The sequence below is a fragment of the Excalfactoria chinensis genome, chromosome 19 (assembly GCF_039878825.1).
Source record: "Excalfactoria chinensis isolate bCotChi1 chromosome 19, bCotChi1.hap2, whole genome shotgun sequence".
Taxonomy (NCBI): Eukaryota; Metazoa; Chordata; class Aves; order Galliformes; family Phasianidae; genus Excalfactoria; species Excalfactoria chinensis.
This window is the reverse complement of record NC_092843.1, coordinates 2,322,798-2,350,309: the sequence shown is the minus strand read 5'-3', so window position 1 is coordinate 2,350,309 and position 27,512 is coordinate 2,322,798. Positions and strand designations below refer to the sequence as shown.

Below are 27,512 nucleotides of genomic sequence, written 5' to 3'. Positions count from 1 at the left end.
GAAGGCAGCTCAGTGCAGAGCTGTGCCAGTTCTAAAGGCAGCTGCCACCTGGGAAGCGTTTATAAGCTCCTAAGACTTTTGAGCCATAACCGCTCCTAAAGAAAACCCTCACAAAGCGAATTAGTCAATAAACTAGTGGGATTACAGGAGGCTTAGCAACATTCCTTAAAAGCAAGAATAATCACTTAATTGCGGCAACAACAGGAACACGTTGCAGCACTTTTCACTTACGGTGTTTAATGATGCGCTTTTTACATTAGTGAAGACTAACAGGTCACAATCTCATACCGGCTCTGGCTGGGCTCATTGCTGCTCCTTTCCTTCTTCTGGAGTGAAGCTGCAGCAATTGCGCGCTCTTCCAGAGAGAGAAGAGCCCTGCCAGTATGTGACAGTGCACGAATAGTATGTTAGAGTCACTCAGCCCTCCTTGTCCATTTAAGTGCATCTGGGCTGAGCAGTGAGCAGCTCTGGCCTGCAGGAAGTTAGGGCTGTTTTACAAGGTCTGTGGGTAAGTCTGTAAGGCAATCAAGGTGACTATGTAGCACAAACTATGAGAACAGCAGGCCTCGTCGGCCAAAATCAGACTGTAACAACTCCACAGCATGGAAACAGACGGGACAACTGCAGAGAACAAACTGTGGTACCCAATTAAACCTTACAACCCCAGCTGTCCTCATGGCTGGTCGGTAACAGCAGCTCAGAGCAGCTGTCTGCACCAGAGAAAATACCTTCGGAGCAAGGTTTCCACCTCACGATGCATTATTTAGTTCTGCGTTTTATTACAAGTAGAATCATTACACAACAAAGTAATGCGTATTGGAAAAATACATTTTTACACTGACTCCAGACAAACATTGCAGATAAAATGCCGTTGTTGTAAGACTTCCTTTTCTATTTCACAGAGGCTAGAAGGTTCAGGTACTTGTTTAATCACTCACACAAGCTTTGAGTTAACGAAGTTTGCTGCAGTATTCAAACTCTGCTGGTTAAAGGACAAAAAAAGGAGCTGCCTACTAAGAAAAATATCCAGCCTGGGCCTCCCATGTTGTTCCATGTTAATTTAGAAGCACGATGTGAGAAGTTGCACGAGCCATTGATCTCCAGCACAGGAAGTCATTAAGGCATCTGTCAACTTTTAGCAAGCAGCTCGCTAAGCTCTGTTAGTACCTTTAACACATTCTCACTCCACTCAGTGGTGCGAAGCAGTGATTACACCTTCTTCTAAGAGATACAGAAACTGAAGTTTAAGCCAGACCACATTTTGTGCTTGTATAAAAGATGACTACAATCAGAAGGAATCCGGACTCGCAACAAAAAGCTACACTGAACTACCACAGACTTTCCATGCAGCCCTGAAGTGCCCAAAGCCTGCTCTGACAGCACTGCTTCCCAGGGACACCCCCTTTTCTCTGTACCCTTCTGTTCGATCCTTGGCAAACTCAAATCTCAAGAGATACCACTTAAAGACAGCAGTGGGGAGAGGGGAGGGGATTTTGGTCACAACTGCGGTATGCTACAAAAAGGAAGTGCATTTGCTTACGGAGATAGAAATGTGCTGACCACTACGAAATCACCAAGTGCCTCCATTCACGGTTTCTCTGCAGTGGAGCATTGCCAGCAAAACTCCAAAAGAATCTGAGATCTGATGTTTCAGACCAATATACTACGCAGAGTGCATAAAGGACTGAGCCCCACCAGCTGCTTGGTGGGGTCAGCGTCTCAAGCTGAAGTTTGAATGACATGAGAACGAAACAGGGATTTTGGTTCAAGTTGTGAGCTTTTCCCTTTGAACTCTGGCAGAAAGCTATGTAGAGTTGCGTCGCAAGGAAACTATCACAAAGGCACTTTAAAAATGATCAAATTTGCTATATTTAGTTGCTTTGAATTTAAATGAATGTTTCAGGCTGTGTATTACTTTATCCCTACTCATAACTTGGCTTGCAGACTTCAGTAGGAAAGATCAAGCTGGCAGAATATTGGCTGGAAAGGGCAAACGGAGCATTAAGTACAGTTCCCCAGATCCTTCCCAAAGCTTCAGGCAGCCTTATTTCATACCCTGCTTTCAAAAACAAAAGAGCAACTAGCCAGTCTTAACCTGCCTTCAGTTTAACTGAGTTTTCATTAAGACTTCTAAGAAATTATTTAAACAGCTGCTTGTTTTGTTGGAACAGAATCCCTGTTCTCCTACCTCTTCCATCAGGGAAGTCACCACAAAGGTAAAATGTAATTGCTAAAGCACTTTAGTGTTGTGGAGCCTTCCAATTTGGATCAAGTCCTCCAGCTGCAGCCCTAGGATGCTCCTCTACCACAATGTTTAAGTCTTTCAAGCACTGCAGCTCAAAGCCAGGAGAGAAGCTAACATGATAACATGCAATGCACTGTACCCAGGTATTCTGTAGCCTATATTTGCACTCTCTCCAGCAGTCTGTTACCTTTCACTGCCAGAGACCTGCAATCAGTGTTATTTTGAAGCACGGAAAGACATTGACTAGAAAATGTTTTCCACAATCTATTCCAACAAGCTGCAGCATGCAGCTAAATGCTTCAGACACCAGCATTTCCCACCTCATTCATCTAAGCATAAAATGCAACTGACGTTCTGCCAGAAATGCACCATTCGTATTAGGAACGGTGCTACAGACCATTTGCTTTACACAGGGCATTATTCTACTGGAACACGCCAGCAGCAGACATAAAACAGTGAGGGAAATCTGTATTGCATCATCCATTACTCTTTTCTAGTGTTGAAAGAGTGAGATTCCAGTTATATGCATATTGGTAGATCAAAGTGCAGATCAAGTGAGACGATGTGAAATCCACTGTGCAAATGATAGTGTTTATACCCTCTCCCATCATTTCTTGTAGAAAGTTGAGAAGAAGCCTCAGGCAAGTCTCCTATAAAAGCAGCAGTCTGGTTTATCATCTCATCTAACTCTTAAGAGCAAACAGAGCAATGTGTGACCATCTTCTCCACACTGAACACTCCATATACCAGTCTTTAAGTAAACACGTACCAGTTCATGGAACAGAGGTGAGGAATGTCGAGTTCAGTCTAAACTATATCGATCTCTTAGGATGAAGAAAGCCTTAACATGGCACGTAGTTTTGCTTAAACCCACATTTTCTTCTGACTGAAGCCTTTTCCTGCCAAACCACAACCTTGTTTATCAGCAGATTGGTTTCCTAGACAATGTGGCATAAGCATTTCACAGATTCAGCATGTTTAAGAGAACATGACCAGCTTAGGATAAAATACTGCAGCATAACCCAGAAGCCCGGCCCTCCACTGCCAGTTCAGAATCCTTCCCTCAACAACACAGGCTTTATATAAACAGGAAACCTCCAAATACACTCCCACTGGCTGGCAATCCTGCTCAGGCTGGACCCAGAGTCACAGCATATTCTGAGCTTACTGTCTTCTCCTGCAGCAGTTAACCGGGGTCTCCAAACCAAAGGAAAGCACTACTCTCCCTCACGGAATTCATAATGCACTTCAGCATTTATTGCTGTATCGTGAGTCAGACTACTTAACCAGTTTTAGTGTTTTTCCATTTAGCATAAGCTTCGGCCTTTCAGCGCATTTAAGGTCATTTAGATGAGCTTCATGAATTGGAAGGACTAGTCATGGAGATACGAAAGTGCAACAGAGTCGGCTTTGACAGCTCTAACAGGTACGAGCAAGAGTATTTTCTGGCTAAAACAATCTTGCACTTCTCTTGAACATGCGAACACTAACGAGGAGGTATCAAGATGTGGATCTGCAATTCTGACTGCTTTGCATCAGATGTAAAGCTTTCTATTGTAAGGCCACAATTATTGAGCTATGCTTAGGACTAACTCCCATTTTTGAAGAGTTTCTTGAGATGAACAGTGGTTTTAACAGCTCAGTCTCGCTTCACAAGAAGCCTTCTCTAGAGAAAGGGAAAGTCGATCTTTAAGACAAAGCAAAGAAAGATACCTGGTTACCCTGAAACTTAATGCCATCTCTACTAAGCAGCCTGAAAGCAACAGGACTTAATAGAGTTGCTCAGTGCAAAGCACCATCTCAAGGACAGACCTGTTTTACTCCAATTCAAAACACCAGCCTTTAGCTTCCACACCCCACCGCAACTAGAAGAGGGTCTAAATTATTTTGTCACTTGGTTTTAACAATCCACTCGAATTCCTAGTGAAGTCTATCACAGCCCAACACATTTACAGTCATACAAAGTCATTTATACCAGAATATATCATAAACAGGGTCCTTAATTAGTTCAGTCTATTGCAGAAGACATGTATAGGCCTCCTCTTCCCTATCCAGAGGACTTGTAAGCAGAGCTGCTGTCAGGAACAGACTGGAAATCCCTTTACTTCCACAGCATACTAGGAAACTCCTCCCAGAGTCAGGACATCAAAGCAGATGTTGCAAACTCGAACCGGTTTGTTCAGATCAAATTTTATGATAGGAATCTCCTTTGTTGAGCACTTATGGCAGAGCAGGCGTCCACAGTGTCGGCTGTCAATAGAAAAGTGGTATGAGAGAAGTGAACTTTCCCTCAGTGAATACTGGGGTTTTATTGCTCGATGTCTTTTCACAGTGATAACATCACTACAGAAGGCAGACCAGCAATTTAAACACTATTTTTTGTCACATCTTTCAGAGCAAGTCAGCCCCACTAATGAAAACAGGCATTGGAATTTTCTACTATAGTTAACTTTGACATGACTTCTCATTCCCAGCAAATCTGGGATAGTCTATGTGCACGAACTGCTTAAGATATGATTTTAACCAGACCGAAAGTCAGATCTGAGCTACCTAAACTAGTGGAATATTTCAAATGGTTGACTGGTTATCCACCTACATTAAAGTAAAGGCTTCTTAAAGCACCAGAAGGAACAAGACTAGCTACATTTGGAATAGAAATCTGTTTCCTTGCAAGCACAGCAAGATGTGTCACACATTACCAGTGATGCTTTCTTGTTGTGACTCCAAATTTGGCAGTGCATTCATAGCAGTTGGAGCCATCACACCAGGGAGGTTCTTTTGTCAGCATATCTGTTAGAGGTAAAAATGTGGAGGTAAAACGTGTTTGACACCTCTTGAATTATACTGGAACATTAAGATAACTTTTCCCACGGTTTTAGGTGGCATTTAGTAAAATTAACTACTCTTGCAGTAGCTGTCATCCTGTTTGTTGAAAATATACAGTCACTGTGATGCATAAAGCACAAGCTGTAAAGCAGCACAGAGTCTAAAGCTACATTAGACCACTGCACCAGCCAGCATTCTCCTTGAACATTACCCTTCTGGAAAAATGGATGAGTTTGACAGGGCTTCCTTGGGCAATTTTTCAGTTTATTACTAGAAAATGATCATTTCGGTCCTTCACTGGAAGTATCAGAACATTCAGCAGTTCAGCCCTTCTACAACTAGTGTCTTCTAAATTAGATGTCCAGTGCTCTCCCTTTCACCAAGGCATCTCAAATTAAGCTAAACCACTTCACAACTGTAGCAAGCATTACTTACCCAGTAATCTAAAGAGAAGCTGTTTTGTAGCAACTTGGTAGTTGAAGATATTGACTCCCTGATTATTGTTAACGCCAAGACGAGCCCCAGCTCTCACTATTGCACGGCACAAGTTAGCATTTCCCTTCATATACGCCAGTAGGAGCACTGGAAAATAAAAGCCAGATGCTTCAGCATCAGCTGAATGGAGGTTTCATTACTTTGCTCAATACAAAGGTAGGACCTTCAGTGCAATGTTCACATTTTACTGTGCAGTGTACTACAGCTTAATATGACTTGAGTGACTTGCAACCGTTCAGTCCCACCTACCTGTGTTTCCTTCAGCATCAGGTTTGTCTAGAGGGTATTCTGGCATACACTCCAAGAAGAGGTCACAGATGGCTGCTGCATTATCTTTCCCATATTGTCCCAAAATATGCATTGGTGACTGGCCTCTAGGGAGAAGAGTTTATTATCCCAATCAAAGTCTGCTTGTAACTACACTTGTTTGATTCTGAACTAACTTTTGAAACAAGCTGGTTTAATGAAACAAAGCTAGATCTAAGTAACTCAGTGCATCGTGTACAACTACATAATTCATGCATGCCAAGAAGAGGAAGTTGTTTTCTACACTACTTACACACAACACTGCAGTAGTTCAGTACTTCACAGTAACAGTTTAAAAATACAAAACAATATATTTGGCTTTGATTATAGAATCATAAAACTACAGAATATCCCAAGTCAGAAAGGACCCACAAGGATCATCGAGTACAACCCCCAGCTCCACACATGAGCACCCTAAATTCAAACAGTACACACGTCTGAGTGCTGTCCAGACACTCTGTGAGCTCCAGCAGCATTCCCGCTGCCCTTTGGTGAAGAACCTTTCCCTGTCCTCCAGCCTGACCCTCCTCAATGCAGCTCCACGCTGTTCCCTCAGCTCCTGTCACTGTAACCAGGGAGCAGAGATCAGAGCTGCCCCTCTGCTCCACTGCGAGGAGCTGTAGGTCACCCTGAGGCCTTCCCTCAGCCTCCTCTAAGCTGTACAAACCAAATGCCCCCAGCCACTCCTCATACATCTCACCTTCCAGACCTTTCAGTGCCTTTATTGCCCTCCTTCAGGTACTCTTGTAGATTTACATCCTTCATATGTTGTGGTGCCCTAAACTGCACACAGTTCTTGAGGAGAAATCACACTATCACAGGGTAGAGAATGGGACAATCCCTTCCCACAACCAACCATACTGTATAGTGTCTAATGATACCAGCACACTCATTAGAAAACGATTTCTTTTAGCTTACCAAAACTACACTAGTTACCTAATATTAAAGGCTTCAGCATCTACATTGCATTCTGTGAGGAGGACCCGGATATTGTTCAGACGGCCGTGCATCACTGCCAGATGGAGAGCTGAAAAACAGGAGAGAAGCTTCAAGAATTTGAACAGCTCAACCCCGATAAAATCAAGTACTCCTCCACAGCCCCATCTTCCTTCTCCAAAATTCCTGCAGACTTTGTTTTCTTGGAATTTCCTTCTTCTTTTCATTGTTGAGAAGTGAGCCCATTCGAGAGGCTTTCTCTACCCCTGAGATATTAGCAAGCCTACTGAAGTTCTGTACATCTACTCATGAAACCTGAGAAATTTACCGTTGTTTCCATTTTCATCTACAGCTGCAAAATCGACTCCATTCTCCAGCAGGACCGAACAAATGGTGGGCAAATCTTGCTGGGCTGCTAAATGAAGAGCAGTCTGACGATGCTTTGTCAGTTCGTTCACCTGGGCACCTGCAAGCAGCTGTCAAGATGCAAGAAGGAATATGTTCAAAGACCTTTTCCAAGGCTATGAGCCAATAGTTCATTTCTGTGAATGAACTGCACAAGATTTCACTGTACAAAGATACTTTTAGGTCTCCGCCCAATATGTATGAAATGCTATTACCATGCTGCTACAACTTGTGCACACATTCTGATCTGCAGCAAATACAAGGTAAGGTTCCTCCTTTTAACTGAGTCACCTATTGATTACTGCAAATCAAACATGCTCATACAAAGGCAACTGATATGCAGCTCAGCTGAGAATCTGAGCCAAGTGAATTTCATGCATGTTTGAGTTCTGCTTTAGAAGTGGCACCACCTCCACCTGACTTCCCTATAAGCAATCAGCACTGAGGGAGAACATACATTTCATGCAGATGGAGAAAATGACTCCCCAGTACCTACCAGATTACGCACAATGATCTCTGAGCCAGCTTGCACTGCCAGGTGGAGAGGTGTTAGTTTAGAAGCATCCTGGACCCGAGAGTTTACGTTAGCCTGTACACTTATCAGGAACAGCACACTCTCAATGTCAGAGTTCTGAACGGCTACATGTAGAAAATTGCGACCTTTATTATCTACCTGCAGCAGAAAGAGCACAAAAAAATAACAGCTGTCATTTCTGTAGAACAAAATTCCACCAAGACATGCAATCCTTGCTCATTCTGCCTAAGATGAACTGCAGAGTCTATTAATCACCAGGAAATAAACTTACAGCATGGGATGAAGCTCCTCAGCAGCTGCCTAAAGTATCAGACTACAAGTCTGAAGATACAGTTGAGCAGTATAATATCTACTAATCCATTATTTTAGGACAGAGTTTGTTTTGGATAGCTTTAGGAGAGCTAGCTCATATACACTGTGATGTACTATTACAGAAACAAAACACATGAGTAGATAAGTTTTCTCTTTATGTAGCTATGCACATACCTCAGATTAGTACCAACAAGAAGGTCTGATGAGACACTAAGCTTTGATGTTCTCACCCATACACAGCAGACACACATCTACCGTTTCCTAATAGATGCAGCCATAGAAAACTGGCTTCCAAGAACACTGCTACATACAAAGCCACAAAAAGCATAAAGCAGAACTTGCTGGTGGTACACACCTGTGCAGCAGCAAGAAGACGAGCATGCTTTCAATCCTTCCAGCTTACCTGCTCAGCAGCTCCTGGCTCCCTCTTCAAGATTGCTTCAGCTGCCTTATTATTTTTATAGGTCATAGCACATGCAAAGGGAGTCATTCCTTGCCTGTCGCGTACATTTAACTTAATTTCTGGATGCGAAATCATAAGCTGAATTATAACATTATGTTGGTTGCTAATTGCAACATGAATTGGAGTTCTTCCTTCTGCATCCTAGAAGAAAACCAAGAAGTTTATTATATGAAGATGCAAGAACATAAATCCTTCTCATCTCTGAAAAGTAAAGGAAGTTTTTCAGTTCCGTGCTTGTGACATACTCGGCAGAATTCAACTGGGACACAAAACATTTACAGTGGGAGCTCATATCCACAGTGTAAGTGAACAAACTGTTACTTTTTCCTCCAAATCCTCTGAGTTACACAGCCTGTACTACTCAGCCTGTACTACAGGAAGTTCTCTGCATCACTATTTTTCTTCAGTAGGACTTCCTGACAGAACTGACCACGTGCATAGAAGAACACTCGCCATGGTAACAATGGACAGGAAAAAAGCAGAACTGCAGCCAGTTATTGAACTAATTTAGTCATAATAGATGGGTATCCTATGAAGCAAAATACACAGCTAAGGAATGTTCATTTTCACTGCACTGACCTTAAAAGAAGCTTTGAAGAACCTTCATTTTAATCCATACCTGAGCATTGACATTGGCACCAAACTCTAAAAGGCACTGAATCACTTCTTCTAAACCCCAGCAGGCTGCCAGGTGTAGGGGTGTCTGTCCATCATGAGCTTCCTCTTCTCCTTCTCCATTAGGTCCTGGCTTTCTGGGACTATTCACATCACAGCCACTAAGAAAAGCACAAGACCGTCAATAAATTTATCCCAGACAAACAGTTAGAAGTAAGAAAGATTTCTACAAGAGCTCATTTAGTATTTGCTGATGTATCTTTTGTTTGCTTCTGGTTTGAATTTGACCTTGTCATCACAAGAATATGATAATTTAAATAACAGAATGTGTCTTTAAGAGTAGAAAGGCTCCCTTCAGTACCATTCATGCACCACAAGTCTAATTAAGTATACACCTGTTAAAGACTCAAAATAGTTTATGACAAGAAAGTAAATATAAGCACATTCAAACGTTCTTATTTTAGGAAGGGGTTCTGACCTGCGAATAAGAAAACACGCTATTTGTTCACTGTTTTCATCAATAGCTCTGTGAAGAAGAGTCTGTAAGCAACCGCTTGGTCCTGACCCCCAGCAGGTTGAATCGCAGCCGTGCCTAACCTGGAAGGAAAAGCACAACGAGGCAATGAAGTTTGCTCTACCTCCAGTAGACTCCTACTGCTTTATGTAGTCCTTGACTAACATTTCTGAAATATAACCCCTTGGAGGTAGGAGCTGAGATGTCTTATCTGTTCTTGTGACAATTATCACATTTCAAGAAGTTACTTTAACATTTTCCAGCCTCGTGTTTTGTTGGCCTTAAACTTAATTTTTGTTTGTGAGCCCTTTGTTGCTAGTGAGATACACATAAACAAGGCTAAATTAAGTCAAATCACAGTCTTACCAGAGTTGACGCAATATCTTCCAGGTTGTTTTCTAAGGCAAGCCACAAAGGAGGATTTCCTTTTTCATCTGGCACAGACATATCTGCTCCCCTGGTACAAATAGCATCAACCACAAGAGGGAGCTGGTTTTTTATAGCCAGCTGTAAAGCAGTCTCTCCATCCTGCGTTCTGCAATAGGTGCAGTTTAAACCATGTTACTCTGTCATTGAAGAATGTGATGGTCTCTCTTACAGTAATTCACAGACATAAGGATTATCTCCCCATTTGTGTATTTTTGCTGTGCTAAGACTATGTTCAGTCAAGCAAACCTACCAAGTTAGATTATTTCAGAGCAGCTATGCAGTTATATGAAGTTTGAGACCCACGTTAGTGTTCTTAGCTCATAGTTATCTCCATTGCCTTAATTATAGTCACTGGTTGAACAGTGCTTCCTTTGCCTACTCTCACAGGAGGGAACAGGTTTATCTGTACTGCGGTAACACTTCAAACACTCAGAAGGAACTGCTAAGGCACTGAAGTTAGAACAGTTGTATTAGGCAGTTTGTCCCAATGACACTCATGAGGTATAGCTGGCCAAATTTCAAAGACAGCCTGTGAGTCATACGTGGGCACATAAATGTTTTAAGTATAATATCAGCTTGTCTGCAGATACTTGTGGGCAAGTTTGATGTGAATCTTGTTGCTGGGACTACATCTAACTAGCTCAAATAATAGAACACGTCACTCCAACAAGCTGGCAAAATAGATGAGACTACAGAAGCTCAGTACTACAGCTCTAGGACTTGACATTCTGTTACAAAGGGTTATGTTCTACTTAGAATCAGGGCAGAACCTCCCACTGTAGCCTCAAGAGGACATATTGACTAATGGAGCTATATTTAGATCAATGCTCACATATGTAAACCCTCAGCTTTAACTAGCACCACTCTAAGAAGGGCCAAATAAGTCATCTGAAATCAACTTCAAGCCTTTATATAGAATTACAGAATATCTCACAATAATCAAATCCAACCCCTGGCTTCACACAGGACATCCAAAATTCAAACCCTCCATTTGAGAGGGCTGTCCACAGGCTCCTTGAACTCAGGCAGCCTTGGCACCTGGTGCCCTGAGGAGTCTGTTCCAGTGTTCACCACTCACTGGTGAAGAACCTTTTCCTAACACCCAGCCTGACCCCCCTGACATAAATCTAGCTCTGTCACCACAACCACAGACACTGGATTGGCACCTCTTTCTCTGCTCCCACTCATGAATAACAAAGTCATTACAGCTGCTCCTAATATCCAGTTCAGTGTTACATCAGTGAGGATCTTACCTGACATTTATATCTGCCTGATGTTCCAGCAGAAAGAGTGCACTCTTACTATCCTGTCTCTGTATTGCCATATGTAGTAGAGTCTGTCCGTCTGACATTGTGTCATTGATGGATGCTCCAGATCCAAGCAGCTGAGCTGCTATTGTGTGCATGCCTGAGGAGTTAGAGATCATTAGTATTTTGCCTTCACTCTCCAAAGAATAACAGAGACAAAAAACATGGTATGACACATGGCAGAGATTTTCCGTTCATTTTTGCCCATATAAATTGATGTTCTCCTTAAGCACACCTAGTGTAATTCTTCATACCATCTTGGTCTTCTGTTCAACAAACACATCAGCTTTTGGTATTACATTCATAAGCCATCCTAGTACAGTTCAAAGGTCATTAGGATGCAAATGCTACCTGGTTTTCTACAAACCATCCCCCTCTATGTTTCACAGAAGAAAGCATCTCCTGAATCACTATTCTGAGTTCCAGTCCACCTCATAGCTACTTAAAGTATCTCACCTTCCCTTTGTTCTAGAAGCTGGTTAATGCAGTAATGCTTACCTTCATGGAGATAAGCATGAAAAGACATCATTCTGAATGCATGCAAAAGTAACTGACAGTTCAGAGCGGCACAATTCCATACAACAGTACAGTTGCAGGCAAGAGGCTCCAAGAGCTTTCCCCTACTGAACAAATGAAGCTTAGGGATGGAACTCAGCAAGCCAGTTGTGAACACTATTTCAGAAGCAAAATGATCATCTAAAGCTCTCCCTGACAGCTTTTCATTAGCAGCACGAGCCAGGCCATAAACACTGTTTTAGAGCTGTTTTCTCCCCAAAATAATCTTGTCTACATCAGAGCTCCTCTATTATAGGGAATTTTCATCTTGTCTCATAAGCACACACCTGTCCAAAGAGCCAGTCCCAACACAGTTTGGTCTCTCGAGTCCTTCAGACTAAAATCAGGAATGATCTGCAAGTTGTTGGTTGCATGAAGAGCATTAGCTTGGAAAAAAGAAAAAAGGCATCATTGTTAGCATTCTACTACTTGACCTGCAGCTGCAGGTTAAAGGCTGCAGGTGTGTCTGTGTCACATCCTTAAATACCACAGAATAAATTAGGTTGGAAAAGACCTTTTAAGGTCACTGAGTCCTACCATCCACCTCATGCTAGAAATGCACTGCTAAGCCACATCCCTAAAAGTAGGCAGGAAGTTTACTCAGTTTGTAAGACCTCTTCCTGAGCAAGTTAATTTGTTTCCATGACTGCTGATACTGCTTGGGACACCCTAACCTGCAGTGACAATACTACCCAATTTACTACTTACACTAAAAGCTACCCAACTTCCTGACTAAGAGTCAGAACCTCCTTCTTCACTATCTGTTTCCCAACAGCTGCTTACACAAAGCTCTGAGAATGAAGACTTCATAGCAGTACCGTCAGAACACAACCCGGGGCTCAAGTTCAAGTCCATTATGTACAGTAGAAAATCTGGAGAGATCAGTAACAGATTTAGCACAAGTCAATTTTCTAGTTCTAACAAGGAGGTGACATACAATTCTTTTACCAGTATTAATTGCTCTGCATAAACAAGATTTGCAAGAAAGAATGCTTGATCCCTGCATGTGTTTAAAATCTGTTCAGATGTGGTGCTCAGGGACATGACTTAGCAGTGGGTTGTTAGGGTAGGATGGTTAGGTTGGGCTTGATGATCTTTAAGGTCTTTTCCAACATAAGAAATTCTATGATTCCACGATCAGTAGCTTGTCAGAACACAGTTGAGATAACACCTTGATGCTAAAGCAGCAACACAGTTTGAACCAGAAGAATGCTACCTTTTTGTTCCAGGATGACTGATACCACATCTGGATGATTGTAAGCAATAGCCATGTGAAGGGGAGTTTGCAGATAAACGTTCTCTGCTGTTGGAGAAGATGCATCCTTTTGACCAGGTGCCACTTCTGCAGTCTGAATGTTTGGATTGGCTCCTTGCTGCAGAAGTTCTGCTGTCAAGTTTGCTAGGCCATGCCTACAGGCTGTATGCAGTGGTGTTTCCCCCTTTAACAAAAAGGGGACTAGGTTAACAGCTTGGAAAAACAGAAGAAGAGCTTTTAAACTACTATCCCACGTAGGAGTGTAAAGAAACTTAAGTCCTGGTAGTCAAAGCTATGAGCTAACTTATATGAAGGACTTGATAAAAGGATAAAAAGAAGTGTTAAAGCATCTTAACACCCAGCAGTGCTGCTAGAACAGTGCCAACTGTTGTATTATGGTTGTCTGATCACTAGTAGGTATCTGAAAAACTGCAGAAGGCTCAGTAGATGTTCCAACTTGCTTCAAGCTGGGGTTAGCAACAGAAGAACTCTGCCATATTATTTCTGAAGGGAGATAAGGAAAATTTCAGAAAGTCTAGAACTTTCTGGTTTACCCATTTGTTTTGGTGGTTGACTTTTGCTCCATGAGTTGCTAGGAAGAGAGAAGCTGCCTCATTTCCTGCACCAGCTGCCCTCTGAAGCAAGCAGTTCCCTAAGGAAAAACAATAAATACTGTGAGAATACTTGTAGCAGCCATACCTTGATACTAAAAAGGAGCTAGCACATTTCCCACTACCTTACAAGGTTAGAACTGGAAGCCAACAAGGAAAATCCTACCTATTATTCATTCCTTCAAAGTGCTGGACTATCATGTGCACTGTCATTCAGTAGTTACACGTTTTGAAACTGTAAAGAGGACGTTAGGACTGGGCAAAGAGTCAAGATATTGTCACTTCCTCTATGTCAATATCAGTTTAGGACTCAGTGTCCCAGCTCGGGTGAAGCTCCTACCATTTACCCATACCATGCATTACATAGCAAGAACTTTTGAAACTTCATTCAGGTCCCCCAGAATCTTTGAATTTTTGGATAGGCTGGAGTAGTTTGAACCACAGACTGCAGTCAGCACTGGGCAGTTCACCTCCTTTTACACAGAAATACAAAGTTATGTTTTACCTGTTACTGTGTCTGGAGCATCTGTATTGCTGCCTCGTTGGATCAACCTTGCTGCAAAACTGTTCTCATCGAACGAAGTTCCATTTACAACAGGTGCATCCTCAAAAGGGTTTACAGATTGATCAGATGATACAGTGATATACTGAACTGCAAGCCACAGAGCTGTGCTTCCCTCATGATCCTTCAGCTCCAAGTCTAGTCTAAAAATAAGAATTAATGTTCCCCAACTTATGCCTTAAAGCGGGCCCCAATGCAGCTTAAATTTCAACTGTATGAAATGCTGTTCTAGTTTATCCAATATCTCACCGACAATTTCTGCTTACTTAAAAAACCTCTGGAGTAACTGAAACTTCAGTTTGTGAATACTCTGAAACAAGCATGTTAAATTTAAATAACTACAAAGTTTAAGCTCATTACTCTTAGGAGAAATGTGGTCTCGCTAGATTTGGGTTGTCACAAACTTTATCAAGCAGGCAAGATTTCTTTTTAGTCATGTACAAGAACTGTAAACTCAGCTATGGAGGAAACTGAGTCAAAGATTCCCATGAAGTCACCTACTTTAAGCAGAATCCAAGCTGAACATGAAGCTCTTAAAAATGCCCAAATACATTATTACTCCTTTTGGTTCCACTACAAACTAAGATATTGCTACTTTATTTCCTCTAGCTCTCTCAGCAAAACACCGAGATTCTGTTTATTTCTTTACAGTTGAGCAAAACTGCTTGGCTTCTGGCCTCTCAGTTTGGGCAAAGCCTTCACACTTCTGTATCCGTAGCCTATTGCTAGACTTACTATAAGGCAAGGAAGGCCCAGAAGAGTTGTTAAACCACTTTTCATGCTTTCACTCAAGTAGGTACTCAATGTATTTTACACTTAAGTGGAACTTACTGTTTGCACTGGAGGAGCTGACTGAATACGGGTTCATTTCTGACCACAATTGACATGTGTAATGGGGTCCTGCAATTGGAGCAAAGTACACTTACATCAGCAAGTGAGGCACTTAAGATTTTGTCCACACTTCTCAACATACCCCAGTAGATTGATGTGGTTAACCATCGCCTGTTCTTTCCAGGGAAGGGCTCATGTATATCTTGAAAGAAAGAGCTAGCTGCCCTTTTAGAGTATATGGTTCCAATTGATTTGGTAAAAAGCTACTTTTTACATTAGCACAAGAGATAACCTTAAAGGAAAGAGCACAAAAACCTAGCCAAATTGAGCAGCTAATACACCCTGAAGCTCTACACATCATTACACTATTATCTATTAAACTGTTAGCAGACTTGACTCCATCCATTATTTACCTTCCTTTGCTGTCCTGCATATTTGGATTGGCACCTGCCTGTAGGAGGGATTCTGCTATCTGTGCCATCTCTGCCATGACATCAGGTGAATGCTTCTTAGGGCTGTACGATGCCACAAGGTGCAGAGGAGTCTCCTGGTCTCCCAGAGTAGCAGCATTCACACGGGCACCATTCTTAATGAGAAAGTTTGCAGCAAATTTATCTCCTGTCATGAAAAAATAAGGTTACTTATGGATAAGATGGAACCTGTACATTTTATAGAAATCAAGAAAACAAGAAGCACATTCCTTCCTGTATTAGTTATATGAGACTAAAGAAAGAAATTGTGAGCTGTGCTGAGCTCACAAAACCCCAATTACTTCAAGTAGCAAACTCGTTCAGACTCTTAGAAAGAGATTTATACTTTTAGTTATTTGTAGCACCACAACACCTGTGAGATCCAGTCATCAGTAGGGTTCCTGTTGTGCTTGGCTTTCTGAGACAGAAAGAGCTGCCAAAGACGTCCCTGTAGTCAGCCAGCAGCATGGGGTGCTTGCTACAGAATTTTACCAGACTTTGTCCATAAGCCAAGATGTTGCTCCTCCAAAGCCGTCAGAGCATGCAGTCCTATTGTGATCCAGTTCTTCTAAGATGCATTTTCTACTCTAGTGTGAAGAACAGCTTAATATAATCACATAGTTGTACTCAGGCTCTACTGTTAACCATCCTGCTGGAACTCTGTGGATATTTAGATTGGAATAGCATCTCCCTTTGATCCACGCCTTTTTCCAGGTAGTTTTTCCTTCACTTGGACTGCTGTCCAGTAGAGAAGATCCTTGCTGTTAACTATGATCAGTAAGGAGCAGACGCAACATTCGAAACAGATCTAGAAGACTTAAACTTCATTTTTAACCTCAGTTGTCCATGCTTGATGAGACCGTACGTCAAAAAGACATTGCAGATTGCCACAATAGAATACTACCCCATGTTTCTTCCTTCAGCAGAAAACACTTTACTAGATGGCTTCTTGATGTCATATGGTTTATTTCACAAGTGTGTTAGTTTTTTGGTTTCAACAAAAATAGATAGGACAATGTTTATCTGTGACTACAGCCTTCTAACTACTGTTGTCAAATATGCAATGAGACAAGAATAGATGTTAGAATATATACTTCACGCTGCAACAACTGCAAGTTAGAGCCTTCATATCCCGTTTTCTTACCTCTTTGGATGGCTTTATGTAACAGACTCCAGCCTCTCTTGTCTGCCCTATCTACATCAGCCTTGTAGTTGACCAGCGTAGTTGCAATACTCTCCAGTCTTTGGGAAAGGGCTAAATCCAAAGCAAGATCTCCGTTCTGATCCAACTCATTGAGCTTCCCAGGAAGCTATAATACAAATGCAATCAGTTGAGTTCAGTTACAAAGTTACAACAGCTCGATGTAATATTTCAACAGCCAATTCCAGCTACCATAATGGCAGACCTTCACCTCTAATGCTAAATGCTAGTGAAGCATTAGGTAAGCACATCTTACACAGGAACTGCCGCTAAGTAGCAAAGTTTACCAAGCAATGCATTTTATTTAAAACATCTTGCATGCAACAGACTGTCATAAATCACTTCTTAATTATGTCTTCAGGGAGCTTTTATCACCCAAAGACTATTGCAGACATAAAAGCAGCTGTGGTAATAAACATGCAAATAAGGAGAATTAGTGACAGAAATAGATAGTGTTCAGACTAGCAATTAGAAACTAGTTATTTAAAACATGACATTTTAGAAGACAGTAAGTCAGTCTCACTATACCTGTGAATCCATTTCAATAAGATACAAGAAGACTACATCTTCTCTTTCAACTTTAATAGCTTTATGCAAAGGATATTCTGTCTTTGACTTGAACATTTTATACAACAGCTGAGCACTCATGCTACTGAAGTCTTCTTTCCGTAAGTCATCCTAGAATAACAAAAAAGCAAAGGGTGAGCAATACTTTTGTTTTGTTTATAAGCAATGCATTGTATAATGTTATTATCAGGTTCACAACGCAGGCTCAGTTAATAGCTCTGTTTTGATAACATGCATGACATTACAACAAGCAGGAACAACCCAAGATAGCCCATTAAGGCTACAAAGAAACACTGAAGAAGTCTTACATTTTACTTTCAAGATCTGTTACAGTGAGGTGTTTTCCATCCCTGTTGTCTACAGGCAGAGAAAACAAGCAGTTTACCATACGCTGCAGTAGATAAACACCTAGTTCTGAAACTAACTCTTTATCTAATCTTAAATCACAGATCAGTAGCAAGACAAAACCACCCTACTGAAGAATGATATCTCCACAGAAGCTCTGTACCTGAATGAAGCTACACAAAGCACTAGAAGACCACCTTTGGTTTGAGTTGGTGCATATTTGACTAAATGGAAATAACCTCATCTTCAGGCAGAGCAGCATCAAAAGTTACCAGCCAGAAGATAGAGTTACAGTGGCTGACTTGCAGGTTCAGATACAGGCCTGCACAGCATATTTTAGATAAAGAAAACCTAAATCTACACACACCAGTCTGCTGGTGACAAGAAGGCTTATTTTTAGAACTAATACTTTACACAATCAGGCAAGATTGCCTCAAAATATCAGAGCAAGTGAAACATCTAAGTCAGCTGCAAGATCACTTGCTGCTCCCCCCCACTAGAGAAGGTAAACTCTCCTCTGGCTTGACTCTTCCTTACAAGGGTTATTTGTAGAAGTAAAAGGAAGGCTGGGATTTGTGACCCCATCTAGACACCAACTATGGACAAACCTCCGAACAGCTCAGTCAATATTTGATTATACAACTCTCTTGCCTATTAGGAACTCTCTGGTTTGTGCCATGTTGAGGAATCTAAGAGACTTTTCATAGCAAAGTGCTGCTAACAAACAGAACAACTCCTGAGGCTATAAGCTACTTCCCCACTGCCCCATCAACACATTCACACCAAGGCTGAACAGAACATAACCTCCAGAGACAATCTTGGAGGGAGAGCCATTTAACATCCACGAAATCCACATCCCAACTGGGATGCTTGAATGGTAGCATACAAAGATATATTCCTGAGGTTAGACAGTAAAGTTCCACAGCTCACATTTCTACGTTTATCAGTATTTTTCCTCTTGCCTCCCTCTGTGAGTACTTACCCAGTGACTAGCAATTATTTCTGCACAATAATTCAGAAGAGTGCTAGCATTCAGCTCCTCAGCAGTCTGGTAGAAACGAATGCAGTTCCTGACATTAACTAGTGACATGACTCCTTTTTCACATCTGTCAAAATGGAAAAAAAGCCATCAGTAAGCAGCCCCTCAAGCTGTTACAGCGGGGTCCATATACTCTTCTCTTAGATGCCAATAGAAGGAGGTCTGGCATAAATGTACTATAACCATAAGCTCTTTACGACAGCTCCTGCAAGACTAGGTTCCTATTTAGGTAGGAGCCTAAACCTGATCTGGTGCCTGCTTTAGTGGTTGGCAACCCTGCCCACAGCAGAGGGCTAGAAAATGAAGAACTTTAAAGCATCTTTCTACCCAAGCCATTCTGCTTCAGACTGCACACTGGTTGCCGTTGACTCTTCCTAGCATTTTAATAGTTCTTTCTCTTTACAGCTCTCCAGAGGTTGTTATTAATATGTTGCTCTCCACTTTCTCTCACCGCCAAATCAGGGTTATTTGGCTGGGAGAACTGGAAAGTAAACATGAGAGCTGTGAGGAGAAACAGCTACAGCATAACTATAGCACAAAGCTCCTTTTCCTGTGATCAGCTGAATGTCACGCTGCATTACTGAAAACCTCAAGTCTTTGAAAGAAACCAAAGCTGTATCCAACTGCTAGCAGCTGTCAACCTATTTCTATTCAAACAAAGTTAAAGAGTTCAAGAATAATGACTGCATTTACCAAGACTCACCTTTCCCTCAGCAGCTGGAGCTGAAATTTATTAGCTAGTTTCATAAGGTCTGTCAAAAAGATATCATCTTCTCTTAGCTCAAGTTCATCTGTGTAGATCCAGCGCAGCATTGCCATGGTTACCTCTGGGTCAGCATCTGGTACAGGGAGCAACAGGGATTAATAAAATACTTAAAGAACAATCACCTATTCAAGCAGTTTTGATTCCTCTGACTGTTAAAGTCACAGCTACCAGGAAAAGTCTCATTGAAACTGTACTGCTTTAGCTTGCTACAGTGTCAGGATAAAGAGCCAAGACTGGACAGAAGTTAAAGCTAACAGCAGGGCTGGCACCAAGCACGAAAATCCTTCTTCCAGTGGAACACTGAGAAGGCTACAGGGCTCCCTGCAGCATCTTCCACCTGCTGTGTGAACATTGCATGGAGGGACAAAAAACGTCCCTCTGAAGTCTTTGCTCCTCTGTGGCCAAATCCACACTGACATTTATGTACCCAAATCCCCCTCCACTGTAAAAATCCTCCCCCTTGTTTTACAGCTGTCTGTATTACGAACTGCTGCGCTTCAATACAGTTGCTTACATCTTACTAATAAGATAATAGTAATCATAGTAACGTAGTAATAAGTAATACTGCTGGGCATCATTCCTAAGAAAGGGGGAAGCCAATTCAACAAAACGGTTAGACTTCAGGAGTTTTTAAATGCTGATTCCAAGCCTGCATGCTTTTAAACACAGCAGAAACCTCTTTACCCTGGAAAAGAGAAACACAGATGCATTTCCAACAGCCAAAAACATGGACGCTTAGTCAGAAGTACTGCAGCAACAAACCTGCTCCCAAGGACATACAGCTGAAGATCACTACGTAACATGAGATCAGATGAACTACCAAAAAAAAACCCCAAACCAACCACAAAAACCATCATTTAGAAAAGCAACATCAGCCCCTCAAATGGTTGGGTTTTGTTGTTGTTGTTGTTGTTTCCTTTTAAACAGAAGATGAACATATTTGAGGCACTGAAATTCCCATCCTACAAAACCTTCAGACAGCTGCAGCAGCTTGTTAGCAGAACACCAGACACAGCACAGACCATCTCCTAAGGAACAAAAGGTTTCAGCAAGGCAAGCACCTTCGACCTAACCTGAAGTAATCAGGGAAGTCTACTTGAACTGTAATATCAGCTCTATCTTGGCAGAGAAAAGGGTACATTTTCTCCCTCCCAACGTATGCTTAGCTCTTGTAGTCTGCAAAGCAAACATAAGACATCTGAAAGCACTGAGTTTTAAATGCTGCCTGTGTCTGAAATTAGGATTTAAGCAATCTTGAGAGTTCTTTTAGAAAGGACTTCTTTAGAAAACCTGACATAGTTTCTGAGAACAGTTTGTAGCCTGTTCCAACTACCTGATAACCTAATCCCTGTGCTATGTATCAAAGTTTTCTTGTTTCTTTTCATTTGTTCTATGTAGTCAATAGTAGTAAGAGTAATGCTGCTATAGGAAGTTTCTGCATTGTTAAACATTTAAGACCACACAACTACATTTGAGATTCTCAGATCAGCAAGAATGCAGAGCTAGAAATGCAGTGATTACCCCTTAAAGACTTCCAACAAAGCCACCATCAGCATAACAGCTCTCTGGGAGCAAATCACTCAATTTAAAGACTCCTTGGCCTCTGTTCTATTGCAGTTGCAGAAAGATCCAGAAATCAATTTGCAGCAAACCTTGCCATTAGCTGTCTCACAAGCTGGCTTGCTGCAACTTGCTTCCTTCCAGTTTGTCAGCATTCAGGACTCAGGATAAGATTTAGCGCAGAAAGTGAAGCCAATGCTTGATATTCAACATGCAAACCTGCTTAACTTCATACCCATTTTTACTGCTCACAAATTAATGGTGCAAAACTCCTCTATACTGTTAAGTACAGAAAATCTGTCAAAAGGCTCAACCTGCAGAAACTCTGCTCAGTGTAAGCACATGCAAGAAACAGTGCCAGTAGAATAAAACATCTTGTACAAGGCAGCCTTTCAGAACATGTCATTTCTCTCAGCCTATTTTGTAAAGGTATCAAAACACCAAAGCACATCACTTCTGCAAGAGATGAAAACTGGCATTCGTTTCCTCCACACACACTGTTAACAAGAAGCAAGGTATTTCCATTACACACTCCAGAGAAATTATGCACGCTACCTCAAAAAAGCCCTGTCCTTAGAAAGGAAGAAGTTGAGCTCCTCCACATAGATTTGCTTTTCATTATGTTTAGTTGATTCTAGAAAAGACAAACAGGCCACCATTCTCAACCCCTGTTCATTAAAGAAGCTAAGTTATTGATTAACTAGCACTAGCATCAAGTTCACAAGTCTTCCTCCTTCTTACAGACAAAGCTTCATTATCAGTTGATTTAACACCACTTTTTGCAGACAGTTGTAGACCAGAAAGTACAAGGGTAACCTTTTTCCAGCAGACTCTCTTACCAGCCACCCTAAAGACAACTGAAGCATCACATATCACTGAAGCAGTAACTGACCTGACAGATCCAGCTCCTTTGTTGAGGCAAGGTTGGCCAGACTCCAAGCATCGCTGCGTGCTGCTAAGATGAATTTGTGAGCACTGATATGCTTGTCCCGAACTTTTATCTTCAGATCACTGATAAGAAGGGAAAAAAGCACAGACATGTATAAAGCAGGCTTTCCCCGTGCTTGGATACAAACAGATTCAGCATCTCCATAGGATCCGTCCTTGTGTCCACATTTAGGTTCAGCTTGTTTGAGACATCAAAACACATTTGGTTAAAAGCAGCATTGTGCCAAATAACCCAATTTGTATTTTCTCTATGTAGGGATGCAATGAATGAGTCATTAAAGGCTAACTGCTTCACAGTAAACTACTAAGGAACTACTGCAGAAGACTGGAAGAGCCAGCAATCCTGCAGCTAAATATTTAGGTTGCAGTGTCCACAGCAGTACAGTCAGCTAAGCACCAAAGGTTGCAGGCAAGACCAGCAACAGAACAAACGACGTTTGACAGCAGTCCTGAGGACAAGGCACACTCCAAGAATCCCCGGTTCCTAGGAGAGCAGCTGTCAAGAACACTTTAATTTCCACTGACCCCTTTAACAACAGGCTATCCTTTGTAGCTAGAAAGTACCTGCTCTGTTTATTTTCAAGCTCTATAGCTTCTAAATGCTCTGATTGCATAGCTGCATCCTCCAGACAACTTGCTAACTCAAAACGCCTCTATGAACTAAAGTACAAAGCACAAAGACCTTAAAGCTTACACTGTGACTTGAACTCCTTTACAACTACTATTCTACACCTCCACTTCTGACCAGGATTTTAGATTTAAAGAAGAAACAACCCAACTCAGACATACGCTATCTAACAAACAGCATATTTTACCAGCACGCTACTGTACCTTTAAGGTCCATTAAGTCAAAGCTTTCTGTCATCTCCCCTTCCCCAAAGTGAAGGTTCTTACCTGTACTGCTCCTGCTGATAGAGTTCAGCTACAATGGCAAGGAGTCTGCTGATGAAAGTGTCGCTGGCGTTGTCTTGGTTAGCCTGGGCAGCCAGAAGATTGCATCTCCTCTCCGTATCAGTCAGTTTCTTCTGCAGCTTCACATACTCCTGGCGGAGAAGCATCAGGTGCTTTTCCAGCTTGGCCACCTCCTCTGCAGAGGCACACAGCGTTACTCAAGGCTGAAACGTTGCACATCTCCATTTGGCATCTCAGTGTAACTCACCCCACAAATGCTGCACACGTTTTTACCAGGCGTCTTTCCAGTAAACCTCTTCCATGCTACTTGAGCATCACATCCCTACGCTGAACACTTCATATCATTGCCAGCTGTAAGCACGTTTGGCAGGGGGCAGAAATCACCAGAACACAATGATAAAAGCTACTCGCAACTGAAATTCCCCAATCCTATCCACCATAAGCTTTCCACAGCCATGCAAGTCCACAACTGTGTCATTTACAGAGGAGGACAAAGTCCCTCAGCAGCAGTTAGCAATTAGCTCGGTTCAGCTGTGATGCTGACTGCCTTCACAGCAGATGCATTGAGCACACAAACTGCACGCTGCTGCCACTGTGGTTCACTCCTTATTACCTGCCCATAAGAACCCACACCAATAAGACAAATGTTTAAGTAAAATCTACATCCAAAGTCAACCCTGCAACAAGAAGGGGGCAGGAAGGAGAAATGTAGACAGTAACCAATGATTTTCACTGGGAAAGTTATTACAGGATTCCTCCCTGCTAGACAGGAATTCACTGTTCAACAAGTTTTCCTCAAATATTTACTAAACGTAAGACACTACTACAAACAACGAGGGACTGGGCTCTGTGACCACTGTTTTCTTTCTGCTTCTGGAGCAAAGATCAACAGCATGGCTGGCCTTGGCTGTGCTCCAGCCGTCCCCAGCAGAGCATCCTCCTCCTGCTCAGCTGCAGATGAAAGCCTCATTTAGAGTCTCTTCTGCAGGCTGCTGTAGCAAATACTCCCTCAGAAGTCTTTTAACTAAACTCTAATGGATAAACAGGAGGTAATTTACCCTGTTTTACTCTTCAGTTAACACTACTTAAGCAAGTTCAGCAGCGTACTTCCTCAAAAAGCCATTTATTTAGCTTTCTCCTTTAACAGCTAATCAATCTCACCTCCTCTGGGATACTTACTGTGTTGAAGTACACCGCAGCTCCAGAACTGCTAACAATAGCACACCAGCCCTCAAAGGAGCCTGAAGCTCTGCTCTGCTCCATCTACTGAAGGCAGCGTAGCTTCAGTGTTCCCAGAACTAGCAGGGCATTTCTGTGGAGCAACTGCTGAGTGATTCACAAGGAAGCTGCCCAGGCTGGCACAAAGCAAACCCTACTGCTACAATGGGGAAAACAACACCTGGTACAAGCCAAGAGCCCCCACTGGGAGATACTTTCATAGGAACTTGTGCAGGAGCACTGCTGTTTGTATAGTGACAGTCTCAGGTGTCACACCAACCCTACAGATGGGAACAAGAAGCTGCCTGCTCTACCCCACAGCATGTGTAATCTTAAATAACAACCACATCTTCATGGCAAACAATGAGAGCGTAAATATGGGAATAGAGAATTAGCACCAGAAAGTAACTCGTCACATCTTCTCATTGGATCAAAGTCACCTTGCTGGTTTGCACACTGGATCTCAAGGCTGACAAGCCCTTTTTACATAGCGCCTATTATTGCCAGCAGAAAGCTGGAATATTCATCTACCTGTGTCCCAACTATAAACGTACACTTATTTGTGCATTAACTGTATATTAGTGAGGATCCTTGCATCAAGACACTGAGGAGACAGCTTCACTTGCAAGGAGGGCTCTGGCTAAACATGAATCCATTTGCGCCTACAAATAGGATGCCTGGCTTTGGTGCACACAGAGCAACTCCTGAGCTCACACTCCATACCTAAAGTTAACAGATGGCTAGACAAGAAAACAACAGCAGTGTTTGTTAACAGGTTCCTGGCAGATGCACTAACACCTCACTAACTGGTAGAAGTACAAGGCCCTTATCAAGGACTTCAAAGACAACTTTACAAGAGACCGGTGCCCTTTTCTCACACAATGTAACAGAAGGAAGTCTAAAGAACAACTGCGATAGCTGAACCCAAAGAGATAAGAAGAGAGGCTAAATGACAACTGGAGTAGCAGATAGCATGTACTAAGAACTAGAAGGAGGGCCCAATGGAACCCACTGCGTTGTCTGCCTCACCCTCCAAGAGCAGTCATTCATTTCTCGGCTGACCACACAGTATCACCAGCAGAAAACTGCTAAAGAAGCACACTGAAGATGAGTACCTGATCTGAAGGCACAAAACAAATCCCTCCATCCACGTCTCATAAGGGATTGAGCAGGAAGAGCTACTTCCTACTCTACTTCCTTACCCACGTTCACACCGGCTCAACTCAGGGCTTGTACGCTTCCTTCAGCCAAAAGATCAGAGTATTGGCTGAATTAGGGAAGAATCTCTGAGATGTATGAATGCCTGAAGCAGGACCTGCTCCAACCACAGCACTGCTTGGCAGCACAGGCTTTTCAACCAGACCCTCAAGAGCCCTGGTGCAGGAGTTTCATCACCTGCAGATACCTTTGACGTTTACCACCCATCAGAGGTGGGTCAGCTAAGCACAGGACAGCGTTATTACAGCGTGTGCACTGAAGTTAAAGTGTTGCTGTAAGGATTTACTACACGAACCTGACTGCAGCATCTTCTCAGCTGATGCACACCAGATGAACGTGCCATATCATAGTTCATCTTTAACAAATGGTTTGGGGATTCTACCACTGTCTTAGAGCTGGACTTTGGGAGCTGAAGGTGGAGCTTTAAGGCTGGAAGTCAGAGCTTCTGCTGTGCCTGTAATTTGGGCCATTTCAGCACAGGCTGCCGATTCAATTTCCTCCAGGGAGGAAAAGAGGAAGCTTCTGTCTTACAGGAACACAGTGCAGAGACCCAAGCAGTTCGCAAACCACGTTACCTCCGTTTAAGTTTCCAAGGCTCATTCAGAGCCCGTAAGCCACACAAGCGCGGTTCAGGGATCCCGCAGGTGCAGCACAATGTACCAGAAAGGTCCCAGCAGCGCAGCGTTGGAGCTGCGGCACAGCCGGCCCCTCAGCGCCCCCCAGCCCAGCCCGGTGGGTGCCGTGCTCTCCCCCATGCAGCCCCTCGAGCTCCTGCGCTGCAGCCCCCCACATTTCCCCGCACAGACCATCCCAAACCCCGGCGCCCCCCCGCCATTTCACATTCACCTCAGGGGCAGACAGCCCGCCCTATGCTACCCCACCCCACCCCACCCGCGGCGGGCAGAGTACGGCAGAGCCAGCCCCGCACAGGGGCAGCCCCGAGCCCCCCCCCAGCGCTGAGGGACACCCAGCCGGCGGCGCTGCCGCTGCGCCCGGCGACCGCGGCCCCGCCCGATCGCTCTCCCGGGCTCCCCCCCTTACCTTCCGCCATGTTGGGTCCGGCGCCTCGACTCTCGCGAGAGCCACCGCCCGCGCCGCCTTGCCGAGCTGAGCGCCGTGTTCTCGCGAGAGCAGCGCCGCACGGCCCGCTTCGGCCTCCGCCCGCTCTCGGCAGCTCCGGGCTCCGCCCTGAGGCAGGAGCAGGCTCCGCTCCGCCCCGCGGCCTGCCGGGCTGGGCCGCCTCGTTTGCCTGACACGGCGCTGATTTAGCTCTAAAGAGCAGTTTTCACGTCAATACTGTAACACGGTACCTGCAGTTTGTTTTCAATCACGTACTTTCCACATCGCTTCACCATTAAGCGGCTTCTGAAAAGTTGCTCTGCCTCCCACCGCGTTCTATATCGAAACAAGATGGAGAGCCTCCATTTGTGCCTTTATACACCAGCAGTGAGATGCGCCCCATCTCCTTCCTCACAGCTCAGTGACAAATGTGTTCAACACCGGCATGTGGCTCCTGCACACAGGAATGCCAGGCTACACAAAGCAGGCTGGACACCAGGCCTTGGTACATGTGAAAATGCTGTAAAACGCATTGATTTGACTGTTCAACAAGTGTTCTGGCACTGCTTGAACATGGCTGCGTCTCTTCAATCACTTTCTTACCTTGAAGTCAGTCAGAAATTGCTACTGCCGTCATTCAGCATCACTGCCAGCTCTCAATCGCAGCATGGAAGGGACCCTAAAAGTCATTAAGCTCTGAGGGTCACTGTTGGCAATAGAAACACTGAATGAGCCCCTTCTGTGCCTGCCAGAAGCCTTCTGCAAGCTGGATGCTTGGCACCAAAACCTTACCTGCCTCACTGAGCATCACACCTGCACCTTTTGGAAGCTCTGCTCCCAGGAGTCGGACATCCAGTTACACCAGTGTGTAACATTGAAGGGTTCTGAAAACACTTGAGTTAGCAAATGTATCAATGCAGACGTTAAAAACCTCCTTCACCTAAAACACCCATAGGAATAACTAACACCTTCACTTGTATTACTTAGATTTCAGCAGCTTTTTTCTC

The 27,512-nt window shown here is 43.2% G+C and overlaps 1 protein-coding gene across 1 annotated transcript; it reads right to left on the bottom strand.

Annotated features, from left to right (window-relative positions):
- Positions 1-217: 217 nt before the first annotated feature.
- On the bottom strand, positions 218-26,602 carry ANKFY1 (ankyrin repeat and FYVE domain containing 1). The gene is made up of 25 exons (XM_072353392.1): positions 26,488-26,602; positions 22,993-23,185; positions 22,043-22,161; positions 19,528-19,663; positions 18,768-18,891; positions 17,402-17,551; positions 16,817-16,982; positions 15,616-15,820; positions 15,203-15,271; positions 14,315-14,514; positions 13,753-13,850; positions 13,160-13,382; positions 12,231-12,329; positions 11,335-11,488; positions 10,019-10,187; positions 9,617-9,735; positions 9,143-9,299; positions 8,464-8,664; positions 7,710-7,886; positions 7,137-7,284; positions 6,809-6,899; positions 5,816-5,940; positions 5,507-5,653; positions 4,945-5,035; positions 218-4,495 (listed from the first exon to the last, which is right to left on the bottom strand). Exons 1-25 carry the CDS (start codon positions 26,495-26,497, stop codon positions 4,363-4,365), a joined length of 3,504 nt encoding a protein of 1,167 aa, XP_072209493.1. The 5' UTR covers positions 26,498-26,602; the 3' UTR covers positions 218-4,362.
- Positions 26,603-27,512: the final 910 nt, after the last annotated feature.

What these genes read in the sequence shown, in the direction of transcription:
- ANKFY1 (XM_072353392.1), bottom strand. An exon ending in AGTCATCCTGGAACAAAAAG is followed by an intron (nt 12,330 to 13,159) that starts GTAGCATTCTTC and finishes CTTTTTTCCAAG; the next exon opens with CTAATGCTCTTCATGCAACC. An exon ending in AGATCATTGTGCGTAATCTG is followed by an intron (nt 7,285 to 7,709) that starts GTAGGTACTGGG and finishes GCATCTTGACAG; the next exon opens with CTGCTTGCAGGTGCCCAGGT.